At 38.9% G+C, this 14,969-nt stretch overlaps 1 protein-coding gene across 1 annotated transcript in view; it reads left to right on the top strand.

Annotated features, from left to right (window-relative positions):
- The first annotated feature begins 1,690 nt into the window (after positions 1-1,690).
- Positions 1,691-14,969, top strand: part of RORB (RAR related orphan receptor B) — a 183,529-nt gene continuing 170,250 nt past the window's right edge. The window contains exon 1 of the mRNA XM_079112100.1: positions 1,691-2,286. Coding sequence (XP_078968226.1) covers positions 2,280-2,286 — 7 coding nt within the window. The 5' untranslated portion in view covers positions 1,691-2,279. The remainder of the gene's footprint in view (positions 2,287-14,969) is intronic.

Below are 14,969 nucleotides of genomic sequence, written 5' to 3'. Positions count from 1 at the left end.
TTAAAAATGATAAAACCAGGGAGCCTTAAATATTATCTTAAAAGATTAACTACTGTGTCAATTCCAAATCTAGGAGAAAGGTATTTATAAGGGAATAACTATTCTGAACAGTAACTTACTTTTGTACACTTTATTTAATTAATGACTCAATCAACTTTCACTCTTAATACCAAAATTGTCCTAAATTACACAATGGCTTGCAAATGGAAGGACCCGAAGCAGGGCTGTGTCAATATAACAAGGGTGAAGATTCAGCATGTAACCCATTTTTCATTTACTCAGGAGGGAAAACTACTTAGCAGTGTAGAGTTATGTAATTAACTAAAGAATCCCCAATTCTACATCATATTTTGTGTTATGTGACATCTTATGAATACAGGTAAAAATCAGATTATCTGAGTATCTAAATTATGATGGAACCTGCCTACAGGTAGGCTAATAAGTACATGTCTCAGTGCCTTAAAACTGAGTAAATCTGACAAATTTTTCCATCTCCCTTTTAAGGTGACCAATTAACCAACGTATATAAGAAATTCCCTATTGCAGGGAAGGAAGTAGATGTAATCATCAGTAGGATATGTTTATTTTGTCCATGGAGAGGGAAAAACTTGCAAAGGAATAGCTTTGATATAGGCGTTAGATTTTTATCAGAATACAAGTCATAGATGACATATTTCACCTAAGGAATACAAATAACTTACCTACCTTTCATTGTCCTCTAAATAGTTAAATGTCTTCAGGGAGCAACTAAAATCAACAGCTTCTTCCTCTTAAATCCTGGCACCTTCACTCACTAAAAAGGAGATAATCCCACCTTTGCTAGGGGGCCCCATCACTATAGGGACCACACTGCCAATTTAGGCCTTTATCCTGGAGTCCAGTAGCTCACTACCATGGAATTCTCCAAATGCTAATAAAAACCAATTTCCTTGACAAAAGGACACATACTCACACACACATATATGCTGTTTTTTTTTTTTTTTTTTTTCTTTTTCTTCTCTCTTTCCTTTCTTTTTCTTTATCTTTAAAGGAAGTGAGTAGCAGGGAGCAGCTGAACAGCGTTTTTAAAGGAAACCAACGACAACCTGCATGGGATTTCATTATAGTTATACTAAAAGTGAGAAAAATGATTTTGCGTTCTTCTACCACTTAAACTGAAGCGTCCCGCCATGGAAATCCCTGCCAAAAATGCGTTTATCGAAAACGAACTCTGCGAAGCGCTGCCATAAATTCAAAACTAACTGTGCGCGGCCCGCAGGCGTCTTGCGAGAGAGGGAAGGTGGGACTCGGGGAGGACCCGAGTCTCTCTCTCCTCGGAAGGACTGGCCAGTGTCCCCTTCCATGCTACTGGAGTTGGAAATGAATGTCACCTACAGATCTGCCTGTCCTTCTCAGTCGTTCCTTCTCCTCTACCCAGTTCGGATAGTCTCTAATTCCCAGTTGCTGCCCCGGCGGCTTGCGACTCCAGTGAGTGTCACTAACTCCCGCCCTCTGCCTCTGGCCGCGTCCCCTCCCCCGAGGTCCCAGCCTCTCCAGGCGCTGCCGGGAGCTGATTGGCGTCAGCGCTGACAGGAGGCGGGGCCTGGAAGTCGCGGCCAAACCCGCCCTCGCGTATAAGCCCCTTCTCAGCTCCCTCTCTCCATCTCTCTCCTCTTTCTCTCTCGCTCCCTTCCTCTCTGTAACTGAACAGTGAAAATTCACATTGTGGATCCGCTAACAGGCACAGATGTCATGTGAAAACGCACATGCTCTGCCATCCACACCGCCTTTCTTTCTTTTCTTTCTGTTTCCTTTTTTTCCCCTTGCTCCTTCTCCCTCTTCTTTGTAACTAACAAAACCACCACCAACTCCTCCTCCTCCTGCTGCCCTTCCTCCTCCTCCTCAGTCCAAGTGATCACAAAAGAAATCTTCCGAGCCGGAGGCGGTGGCATTTTTAAAAAGCAAGCACACTGGAGAGAAAGAGAAAAGAAAAACAAAAGCAAAACAAAAACCCAGGCACCAGCAGCCAGGACATTTTTTTCACCCTTCCTGAAAACAAACAAACAAACAAACAACCATCAAAACAGTCACCATCACCAACACCAAAACTGTTAACATTGCGGCGGCGGCGGCAGCAAACGTCACCCTGAGGCCACAGCGTCCGCCTAAAGGGATGGTTTCCTCGGCAGCGCAGCTCTTCGCCGACCACCTTCACTCGTGCTGAGCGGGATTTTTGGGCTCTCTGGGGTTCGGGCTGGGAGCAGCTTCATGACTACGCGGAGCGGGAAAGCGGCCACACCATGCGAGGTAAGCGAGCTCGCGGGCACGCAGGGTCACCGGTCCGGCCAACTCTAACCAGATGGGGAGATGGGGGAGGGGAGGGCACTCAGCCCAAGGGGAAAGAGGTTGGCGAGGCGCAGTTCCCGAGTTCGTGTTCGCAGGTGGGGCGGCAAATGGCCTGGGCGTAGAAAGTTGTGGGAAGGTTTTGATGCCTCTTGGGAGTTCTGGAGGGACGCGGGAGGGCGCTTTTTTGGAAAGGCGAACAGCGCTAGTTGCTTCCTTGGGTTCTTGAGTTACCGGGAATCTTTTTTGCGTGTTGCTCGCGGGTGCGGAAACTGATGCGGGATGGAAGGCAAGCGGGGAGAGAGATGGGGGCAGAGGTAACTGAAAGCGCACCGCACGCAGTGGTCGCCGGCTGAATGTGGGCGGGCGGGGCGCCAGGGCGGACACGCAGGGGCACACTCGCTTGACAGGTTACAAGGCCCACTAGCGTCCCAGACCGCAGAGGCGTCCCTTCCCAGGAGTGGTAGAGGGGTGGCGTTGCCGGACTGGACTCGGGTGCAGGACGCTCCTTCGCGTCGCCGCTGCGCCCTGGCCAGAGTGGGCCAGGGACGAGAGCGACCCCCCCCCCCCCAAAAAAAAAAAAAAAAGTTGTACTGAGAAAGTTCCGGAGACTAGAGATCCCACTACCCGCGGCGGCTGAAGAACCCGGACATTTCTCTCCGCTATAGGCGGCCGTGCTGCGCGAGCCCTCTAGCCAGGACCCCCGTGGTCAGTGGCTTCAGCGGCGACTGTCTCCCGGGACAAACTGGCGGCTGTGGGGCAACACGCGTGGACCGAGGCCAGACACCTGCTCTGACTGCACCCTGGGCTACCAAAGAGGCTGGCCAGGGGGAGTTGGGGAGTCAGTTTGTCCGTTTCCTTTCCTGTAGTGCCAGGGATCTCCAGGTTTCCTGTATTCTTTGCCCGGCGGGACCCCTCTCCCTCATTTTCTGGTTAGCACAACTTCACACTTTACTTGAAGAGGCGCACCAGGTGCCCACCTGACATGGGAATCTGAGCACCTTTGAGCACCCATCCCTATAGCCAAGTCTCTCTTCCTGATTACCCTGCGGTTCTTTGGGAACCCTTCTCTCCCCCTTCACACGTCCCTCTGAATGGTGACAACAAAAAGTGGGGAACGGTCAGCTCCAGACCTTCCTGTGTCCTGGACCCAGAAAAAGGTGGTCTAGGCAGGAAGCATTTAGAATGAGCGGCAAATACTTGCACCTCCTATCAGGCTATGCTCCACTGCCACCCCAGACTCCACGCCTCTCAAGAAGCGTCCCGAGGAAGTAGTGGGCATTACCTCCACCTGGTCCGCACGCAGGGCTTTGGAGCCCCGAGTCTGGCTCCAAAGTCACATACAGGGATTGTCGACTTGGACAGTGGAATGTGGCTGGAAAGGGAAGGAGGAAAAGGAACAGAGAAAAGCTGCCCATGGGATGCTAGGGGGAAAGTGTAGGTGAGGGACAAGGATATTTTGGTGGAATGATCTTGACTGACCCGCGCGCGCTGTAAGTATGGGATCAACCTGTGTGTGCGCACTGCTCCAGCTGATTGTCCCAGTTGGAGATTTGGTCACACGCTCCATTATCCAGATTCTTTCAAGAAACTGTACTTGGGCAATTGCCCAGAAGGGCGCTTTTAGTTAGAGAGACGCCCCAGTCTTTGTTTTTCTTTTTGGGTCGCATCTCACCATCCCATCCATTTTCCTTTCAATTCCTCTTGCGCCGGTCTGGAGCTGCTGGCTGGTCCTTCCTAATTTTCTTCCCTTAACAACTTGCCCTCTACAACTGGATGAAGGTCCGAAACCACGTGCCACCTTAGTTGATACCAGGCACTAGGACCTCGAGCATAAAAGCTGCTCACTCTCCTTACACTGTAGAATGTAGAATGGCATGGGGCTGGGGTGGGTTGTACCTTGATCCCTCAGTTCCTGAAAGAGTAATTTGCTGAGGAGAGTCCGGTATTCACAGCGGTGGTTGCTTCAGGGACTCCAGGAGATTGAAGTGTTGAAAGCCAGGGCTAGTCCTCATGCTTCCTTCGAGAAATACACTGTGAGCCCATAACCGTGTCCCAGAGGGCACTAGCTTCACCAGGCTGCCCAGGACCACTTATCAATTCTGATTTGAGAGGATTCCTTGGAGGCAGCCTGGAGGGAACTTCATGGAGAAAAAGCAAGGGTTAAGTCTTTCTCTCACCTTCCCTGGCTGTGCTTTCTGGACCTCTTACTGTCTCTGCTCCACTGTCTCCTTGCATTTCCTGTGGACAATGCCCTGCCCCACCACCAGGAGCTGTTTATTAAGGATGGAATGGGAACCAAAATCCAGGCTACTCAGGTTAGTCATGGGAGTTGGGGTTAAACTTGAGTTTGAACTTGAGAGGTGCAAGCAATAATACGGATCACCTTTTCCTAGTGCAGGGCTACTAAGCTAACTGTTGGGGGAGGGGCGGATTTTGAACTTAGCCTAACAATGTGCCCACTCCATTTCCCCCATACACCCCGCCTCCGACACACTAGCACGCTCGAAAACACACACACACACACACACACACACACACACACACACACACACCGCACGCGTTCTCCCCATCCCCAGATGGTCCGGTGGGTGCTTTGGCTCCACAGTTTGCAGCTGGCAACTGTGAGTCAGGGCACTTTGTACGACTCAAATGTGGTCCGGGATTGAGTGATCCCCCTCCGGGCCAATTCTGCAAACCTGCCCAGACCCCAATTTCCCCCAACCTGCCCCTGCTTCCGCCTAGTGTATTGAAGACTTTATTCCCAGGGAAGCTCTGGGGTAAGAGGTTAAGAGGCTCTGATCTTTGAGTGCTTGCCCTGCGCCACAGCTGAACTGTGTTCAGGACACAGAACGGTGGCTTACCCTGGCCTGGGGCGGAGGAGGTTATACTTGGTGGCGCACAAAGCATTTCACCCTTTGTCTGCGAGAGGGTACCATATGAGTTCTTAGAGATGCTTCTTTGTATGTTTCATTATCCAAAGAAATAACTTCTGAAGGCGGAAGGAAGGACTTTTAATTATATGCATCCATAGGTAAGAAAGGAGTGTGAGCACAGGTGTGGGTTTGTAGGCTTCTTCCTGAAAAATCTGCCAGCTGTCTATTACACAGGGCACGGAAATGGTTGGATTTTTCGGTCCTTCCTCCGCAGAAAACCCTGCTTCCAAAAACAGGGGCACAGATGTCGTCGCAATCAATAGGTGATTGTCGCTTGGGCGGATTAGAAATCTGGTTTTATGCTTGCTGTAAACAAGGATGGGGCTTGGCTTTTCTAGAGTCCAGTTTTCATCTATTATTTGCAAGTAGTTAATTTTTATTAACTGCAAAACTTTAGAAAAGAGGCAGCTTGCTCTCAGAAGTATGACCATCCTTCAAAAGTATGGAGCTCTGAATGTCCTGCTAGGGGGCCTTTAGAATCTTATTTTATTTTTTTTTTAAACAAGTTCTTGCTCTTAATTTCCTCCACAAATTCCAATTAAATATTTCCAACCAACATTCCACCTCCCACAATTAGAAAACATTGCTGGAAGGACATCTCATTCAGCAGTCCATTAATAATTGCTCATTAAGTAATCAGCAGTTAACTGTCTTTACTCCAAGAAAAGTAATCATTCAAACAGTTTAAAGAAAAATTATAAAACTGTATTTCAAGTATTATTGAAAAACTACATACCACAAACAGAAAATATTTTCTTAAATGGTGATTTCCCCCACCACCCCCTCACTGGACATCCTGGGTGAATTTCTAACAAGTACTGGGAAGCAGAGGCACTTGACATCCTGGGCATCTGGACAGCCAGTAAACAACCATGGTTTTTATTTTTCTCAATTTGTAGAGACTCAGGAATTGAGCAACCAGGATTGTAATGTAAAGGAAGAAATTTTGAGCAGCAGGCTTCACAAACAAGGGACACATAATTAAAACTCCTTTGTTAGTATTCATTTAAAACTTACAAGTCCTTAGATATTCCCCCAACAGCAGTATAGCTTTTGATCATTAGAAAATCCTTTAAAGATGATTATTTTTTGCAAATTATTAAAGTGGTTTTATGTGATAGGTTAACAGGAATGTCAATAACTCATTACTTTATGCTGTTAACCAAATACAATATTAACACTTACTTATGTTGGTAACAGTTTGCTAAATAGCAAACTATCAACAACCTTAAAAGCAATTATTCATGTGTACATTCACATAGATTATACTGTGTTTCAAAGTCTTAAAATCTATTTTTACAGGAACAAAGATTCTACTTCATCAAGAAATTATGAAGTTTTAGGGTTGGACTTTATAAATGACATTTGAACCTTGTAAAAATATATACTTTTTCTAAAAGTAATATAAACAAAACTGACACTAGGTTTTTAATACAGGAAGTTTTTCTTCACAAAGACAAGTAAAATGCTTTTTTCAGCCATGGCTTCACATTTTATAAACTTGTGTTCACCTTTGAGGAATATATAAATGACCTACATAGTTTTTATACTTTTGCTACAATAGTTCTAGGAAGTAAAAGTATGAATCACAGCACATTAAATAGATTTTTTCACTGCAATTGATAATATTCCTCTAATTAAAAATGCTTAGCATTTAATTTATAGCTTAAAATTATTCTAGTAAATTGTTAAAATTATATATAATTCAACTGTGAGTCTGCAAAATTGAGGTTCAAAATCAGAGCCTAGTTATGCGTTGGTGAAGCTTAAGATTCACAATTAAATGTATTATGAAATAAAATTAGTGTCAAAGTGAAAACTGTCATATTTTGTCCAAATTAAAATAAACTTGGTTTAAAGGTACATAAGCATATATATTATGAATGTAAAAGTTATTAGCAACTGAAATAACTTAATATTTTTATCATTCTAGTACTATAAGGAGAATTTCTTAAGAATAAACCATTTCTATCTTTATTCCACGAAGACAAAAAGCAAGTAAAGGCTTTTAATTATATTGGCATCAATTTAATTGATATTAAGACAACATGTTATTATGCTGCTCAATTATATAGGAAAGTAAATATAAAAAAAGAGATGGTGCTTAATAATTAATACAAGCTTTTTATTCCAGGTGTAATTCTACTATTCCATCCACTCTTATCCAAAGGACAGAAATTAAACAGATTAATGAAACAGGTCTTTTTGTGAGGTAATGAATGATGACCTTTGATAAAATGAGCACTCTACATAAAAGTATTATTCCTGTAATTTTATAATCGTCTTCCACTTTCAGCTTCTTGCAAATATTTATCTTACTTTGAATAGAATTTCTGACTTAACAGAATCCCTAGCAGATAATAGCAGTCTTTGGAGGCGTCTGTTGATACACACTGATACGCAATATGTATATGTATATGCCTAAAACCACCCACTCAGACGAAAAGAATGAATATTTGAGAGAGAAAATCATTCTTATCTTTGCTTTCACAATCCAGTCTTCCAAACTCCAACATATTTAGAGAAACAGAAGCAACTTCCAGAGTGTTCAGAGGGAAGATATGAATGCATGTGGTACTTGAGTCGCATAAAAGAGGAACTGTTAATAGCATCTATTTATAAGTAATCTACACAAAACTCCATTATACTATCTAATGATAATTAGAGGGAAAGGGAATCAAAGAATTCAGAACTGCCAAATAAATAAATATTCTCTCTCAAATTAAGCAACAAATTCATAGATAACAAGGCTTATGCCATGAATTTGAAGGATGTCTCCTTTGTAGCCCAAGACAAAGGGAGCATAGAGGAATAAATATTGATTGAACTAATCATCTGATGAATAGAAATGAGATTTACCAGTGCACCAATATAATAGGCTATGTTAACTAGTTCTTTCATGGCGCATATGCTGCCCTTTCAACCCCTGACCCCGTCCATTCAATTCTTAATGAGGGAAACCACAGGTGTTATAACGGCATTTATAGTGAATCAAGCTAAATATAATAACCATGTGGTTAACTAATGGCATTGTGTGTGGAGTCTTATAAAAGGAAATATTGTGTTCATAATGTCACAAAATTGTTGTATATTTTAAACCACTTGGAATTTTGGCTTGCTCAGGTAGCCTTTAAAACGTATCTTTGTAGTCACTGATATTTCCAGTCCCAGGTTTGGTGACATTACAGTAAGTGCAATTTTATTAATGTTTATCTAAGAAGCTAAAATATGTTAGTCAATATATATTTTACCCACATTTTTGTACATCTTACAGAGTACACATTTAAAAATAACAGGAGGTGTAGTATTTTACACTTAATATAGCAGGCATCTTTTTTGGTTAGTGGTTATTTTGTAAATATCAGAAATGAATTATAACTTTATGATAATAATTAGATAATAAATTTTATTTTAAAATTAAATTAGGATGTCCTTGGCATAGGCATGTTCTTACAAAAGCCAAAATGAACATGTCACCTTTTGTTAAAATGAGTCCAAAAACTTATTCAAAAGTGTGCTTTTATTAAAAAAAAAAAGTAATTTGCTTTGACTTGAGTGTCTTCATCTCTGCATAGTGAATATTTTATTAACTGGCTGGGTATGCTGACTTTGTAAATTACTTTATTAGAATGGGTATTCATTAATGTCACTTTTTATGTGATTATTTATCATGCTATGTGGTCCTGGGTTACATTTCTCTAATTTAGAGGAATCACTGACATCAGCAAAGAAGGGACACATTAATCTGGATATTTACTAAATTGTGCTTTCTGTTACTAGCCTACTTATTACTGTATGCTCACCTAAACCAAACCGTAGCACCGTGGTGCATGTAAAAGGCTTGGGGTATTTAAAAAAACAAAACAAAACAAAACAAAAAAACTGTGAGATAGACTTTACCTCATAGTGAATCTTTTTTCAACAAATAATGCAATGAGTGCATTTTCAATTATGTCTTTAAATTTTTATAAAATCTCCAATAAAGCATCCTTCTTTTAAATTGTTGCACCATTACCTGAACTACTTAGATTATGTTGCAGTCATGTGACAACAGCAGATATGCAATATTTTAATATTGGATCAGAAGTCTGAACAGTGCTTTCTGAGTTTAGGCACAAAATTATCCTTAAAAAAGAGCAGTAACTTTTCTAAAAGGCCTTGGCATTATAACAAGAACTTGGCATGAAATAAATGAGTATTATTAGCTGAAAAAAAAAAAGTAAGTAGACTCTTATCTTAATTTTCAGACCAACTTTAAAATAATTGTTTTCAAATGCAAATTTCTTATTTGGCAATACCTAAGCTTGATTCTTTCCTGTTCTAAAAACTTCAAACTCATTGATCAACTCATTTCTAGGAGCCCAATTTATATTCTCATGTATGAGAAAGAGATCATCTTCCCAGAGCTGTTTTCATTTCAGCTTTAATTTTAAAAGGGATAGGTTCAAAGATGTCATCTTTTATATTAATATACATACCAATGGCAGTGCATTTAAGTCACACATTTATTCAAGAAAAATTGAGCATCCACTCAAAGTAAGGCATAGCACGGAATCCGAGGATGCTCAAGTTGCTAAAGCACTGTCCACTGGTGCAGTAGAAGCAGTGCTCAAAGCCAGAGCAAAACAGACTAACAGGAATGTTATTAGAAGACAGAGTAGCTCTCACAGCAGAAGCAATACTTGATATGGGTCTCAAAGGATGAATGAAGTCCCTCTTTTGGTAACTTTTTCGCCATAAATAAGGTCTTTTGAATTGTTAGTTTGTATCCCTCAGTTGCCTTATATAGTTGGTACTATGTCAAATTGAGTTTATTAAGGCAGAGCTATCCAGAAAACAAAATAACTTAATGTAGAACAAGTAGTGTACCTTTCTCAAATATGCTCAAGTAAAAATTAAAGATAAAAACAATAGCTGCAAATTAAGGCAATTCTTAAAGTTACAATAAGAAAATATTCTGGAGATGAGTATTAGTATGAGGAAGAGTACAACTTGTTTAAAAAAGCATCATCAAGAAAAAATGTAAAAATACTTTACAATATCCTTATATATTTCTTTTATAACAAGAAAGTGGCTGATATATATTGAATTTTATTTTCTTTAATGTTTAATCTATTATCTGAAAGTAGTGATATCTACTCTAGGGAGTATCTTAGATTACCAGATATCAGGGAGAATAAAATCCCTTGGCGTATTAGAGTATGTAGGCAGTGTCTTGGAGGCCCACAGTGATATTCTGCATACTCTTCCATCCCAAGAACTTGTACATAATATGGTATTCTGAAAATTAAGATAAAATTCAATACACAATAGTCTCACTGACTTTTGAGCTATTCTCTCTCTTAAGCATATTTAAAAAGAAAATTCTGAAGACTCAGTAGTAAAAACCCGAGTGTGAGAGGTAAATATTGAGCAGGTCCATCCCAGCACGGTTTAGGGTAAACTGCTGAACAGGCTGAAACAAATGTCAGTACAGTGCTCCTCAATTTGAAAAAATAATTTCTTGTTCTGGTCTCACCCATTCGCTCTTGGGAGATTAGTTAACAAGGGTCTTCATGTTGATGTCTAATCCACTCTGAAACACTGGCGAGGTCAAGTTTCAAAGCTGAAAAATGGACTGGGCTGGGGAGAATTCACAGAAGTAAATGCCACCATTTGAAACTTCCAGATAGCCAAATTGTCACTGCTAGCCATACCCCTGTGCATTAGCATGAGTCATGGTGAGCAAGAGCAGAGTCATACTTTTTCAGTACTGAAAAACAGATACTTTTCCTTAATACTGTTAATTAACTAGAATTTATTAGACTAAGGATTGTACTCCCCTGTTGTAACAACATTCCGATAACATACTGGCTATGGTACTTGATCTCTTTATTTCTTGAAACTGGAAGGACTCAAGAAGTGGCTAAATGATCAGATTTCTTGGGGATTTTCTAAAAAGGCAAAAGATTGGAAGGTCCCTATAGCTTTTATTAACTTTGATTGAACAGTCATTTCATAAGACAATTGGTTTTCTGGATATTCCCAAGTAGTTGTACTTGAACCGTTACATGTAACATGAGTCTAGCTGCTTTTTTTCTTACTCTAGCTTTTAGAGAAATATGACTAGTACTTAGTAAACATTAAACCACTATTTTGATCTTTTCATTAAAGAGACTATTTAAAAGCAATCTTATTAAATAGGATCAGAATGCATTGTTGCCTGTAATTAACTCTGAGAACATCAAATTCAGACAGCCGTGCTATTTTTATTTACCTAAATTGTGTAATGATAATAAGTGAAACCAGTTATTTGATAAGCTACATTAAAAATGTTTCATTTCACCTATCTAAGGCATGGATCACAGAAGTGCTTCATATGGGTTTTATAATTCTGCATTAGCATGAAAGCCCATACTCTAAACTTCCCAAGTAAAAATTTCATTATATAGCCTGAGCCCAGAAAAAACACTCAAATCATATTTTCCTTCCAACAGCTGTTGGTTTCTAGATTTCAGAATCAAACAATAACTCACAGGTTTAAAGAACTTGGACATACTGAGTTTCTAATGAATAATTGGCTATCATGATCATTGTCAGGTCAAATAATAAAATGGTTACACAGAACCTTTCCTGTTAACTTGTACATAAGTTGTGCCTGGCACATGCAAAGGAATTAAACACTTTTAAAGAAAGGAGAAGAAACCTTGTTCCAAATTTCCACAGTTGTTGAATATGAGCAAATGCCACACAGTCTGGTAGAAAAGAGGAACATTTGCTCAGGAAAAACACATGGTATCATTAAGGTACCGTGCTTCCTGGCAAAAATTTGTTAAAAAAAAATAAAAAACAAAACAAAATATTTTAAATAAATTATTTAGGAAATTTTAGCATCTCAATCTATTTATTGGTTTGCTCTAACATTAAATTTAAACAAACTATCATATTTTGGGTTTCTCATCCCTTTAAATGCTGACTACTTTTCAATAGGTTTAATTCTAAGCACTTTCATCCTTGCATATGTATTTCATTCTTGTTATTCAAAAATGTTAAGTATCAAAGGAACAAGGCTTTTGGAATAAATCTTTCCAAGACAACTAAAAATTTTCAATAAATAATAACAGCAAGGTAGCATTAATACCTTTCTGTTGTGTTTCTGTTTTGTTCTGTTTACTCCTATAACTGAAGATCAGTCTGGCTGCCATCCACGTCAGAATCTATTTAAATTAATGTTATTGGCTTTGAAAAGTATTTTTTATAATGAAATAAATTGATTCTGAGTTTCTTTCTTCCAAAATTGTGTTGTATACTCATTTCATTAATGATTTTTGAAAGGTTATCTAATGCAGATGATATAAATGTTGAACCAGAGTCAAAATTAACCTTTTCTCTCAGAATATAACAATTAAAAAGTGAAATTTAATATATGACAAAGTTGTAAGTGACACTCTCAATGTTGGGTCAGATTTAAACACAATTCAACAAATCTTGATTACTGTGTACTTGCAATGTGTAAAGATATTATGCCCTATGAGGTAACAATCTCAAGCACAAAAAACTGGTTTCTTATAAAAAACCCCAAAGTACCCCTTAGATAAATTATTTCTTATGAATTTTTCAAATGTCAAGTGTTGATTATGTCTCCTTTCTTAATGGTAAAAACAGATGGTTTGACCATATTATTTATTTAAAGAGGTCAATACCTGAATTTGACTTGAAACAAGGGCTTTAGACTCAGTCCTGTTCCATTTTCAGTCATCTATGCTCTCTCTCCTAGTCCATACCAGTTTTTTTTTTTTTTTTGCCATCCTTGTACCCATAGTCTTTATTACTCAATCATGGCATTGATCACTTGCAAAGTCCAGATGTAACCTCCACTACCATTTGGCTATTATTGACCTTAAGATGACACTTTTTACTCAAACTCTCATGAGTGTTCTGACCATATGAAGAATGAAATAATAAAATAATATAATAATAATATAATAATAAATAATATAATAAAACTATTTATTCAATCATGATGTCCCCTTGGGCAAACATAGTTCTCCTCAGTTTTTACTCCCCAAATAGCAACAATGATGTTTACCAATCTCAGGAAAAGTTAAAGTAAGAATTATAGAAAAATCCACAGATTCTGAATAGGTATTATCCTGCCAAAATCATATCAAATCCAAAGCCTAAACAGTATATTGTCTTAGCATAATTATTCTCTGGAAGGTTCCACAATTTTAATTTCATAAACTTAAATATGTCTTCTTTCATATATAGTTCAAATTTTTGGTAAGTTGCACATTTCCACACTTTTCCCACAATTAGTTATCTGCATCTACTCTAAGGAAGCAATTTTATGGGAAATAGCTCTGAAGTCTATTGATGATTAAATACAAAATTCCTCTTACTCAATAACCAGCATGTACTTTGGTCTGTGATATAAAGGCGCTCATTTATTACCAAAACTTGCCCATTCTTTCCTCTGGTTTTTATGTCTATCAAGGGGAGGACCATCTTTCTTTGGTCGTATGCTTTTTAAGCAATGGGATGGGTGGGCTAGACCAGGGTACCACCATTTACCCCCCTGAATTTAATAATTGTGTTAAATTGAATGGATTTGGAACTCTTGTCAAGTCACTGTTTGTATCAAAGGCTTATACACATCTTTCTGTGTTTTGTACAAGCATGTTTTCTTAAGGACAGAACCTTAAAAACATTAAGAAGGCTGCATGTCTAATTGTGCCCAAATTTATAAAGGAAAAAAGTCAGTTAAATTTGACATTAATTCTAAAGAAATATAGAGTTCCACTCCTCCTGAACAATATTATGGTTTAATTTATTTTGCATTTTGACTGAAACATAATATTCTTCACATTGAGTTATCATTTATATAGTTAATTTTTATGCTTTTAAAATTGTCAATTTGTATTTCTTTAAAAGCATAATTGTTGACCCACTCTTATTGACTTTTCAGGCCTCTCTAGTATAAGCTGTGCTGTACAGAACAGTATAAAATGCTGACACTACCCTGTCATTTATTTTCCAGTACTTGAATTGGTCATATATAACAGTCCTGATACCCGTTGGTCACCAAAATTTGACCACAGATACTATCTGAAAGGAAATGAACTTCAATGGGTCCTCCTTATCTCATATTTATATCTACTATTTTTAATAATATCAGGATGGGAAAGATTGTAGACCTATCTCAGGTGATCCTCTTTGTGTTTCTTCATGTAAACCCCCACATACTCTTGCTTTATGGTAGAAATATGGTGTGGGTTTTTTCCGCACATTCGTTAATTCTGTCAGTCCTTGTACTGCAGCTGCTCTTAAGGAAAATTCTGAAAACATTTAAGAAAGGAAGTATGTAAACCTTAGAGAGGTTGACAGATGCAGTCTCATCTCTTTACAAATGTAAGAGCAAGAAACTTTTATACTAATGACTTCCCTGTGTTCTGTGTTCTGCAGTTCTCAGTAGACACCAGGCCCCATCTCAATCCACTCAGCCATCTTGTGAGATACACACAGCAGGTATGAGGAGGAATGGACTGAGCTAAAGAAATTCCCAAATTATAAATGGGGTGATTTTAAAAATATTTTAAATGTGCAATTTCTACATTTCAAAAGCATACCATATTGTTTATTAAAAAAAGTGAAATATAAATGACCAATAAACATTTGATACCTTCACTTATTAAAGAATTAAACAATATGAGTGACATTTTCACCTGTCAA

Source organism: Sciurus vulgaris (assembly GCF_902686455.1).
Source record: "Sciurus vulgaris genome assembly, chromosome: 15".
Taxonomy (NCBI): Eukaryota; Metazoa; Chordata; class Mammalia; order Rodentia; family Sciuridae; genus Sciurus; species Sciurus vulgaris.
The sequence above is the reverse complement of the archived record's forward strand: the minus strand, read 5'-3'. Positions and strand labels throughout refer to the sequence as shown.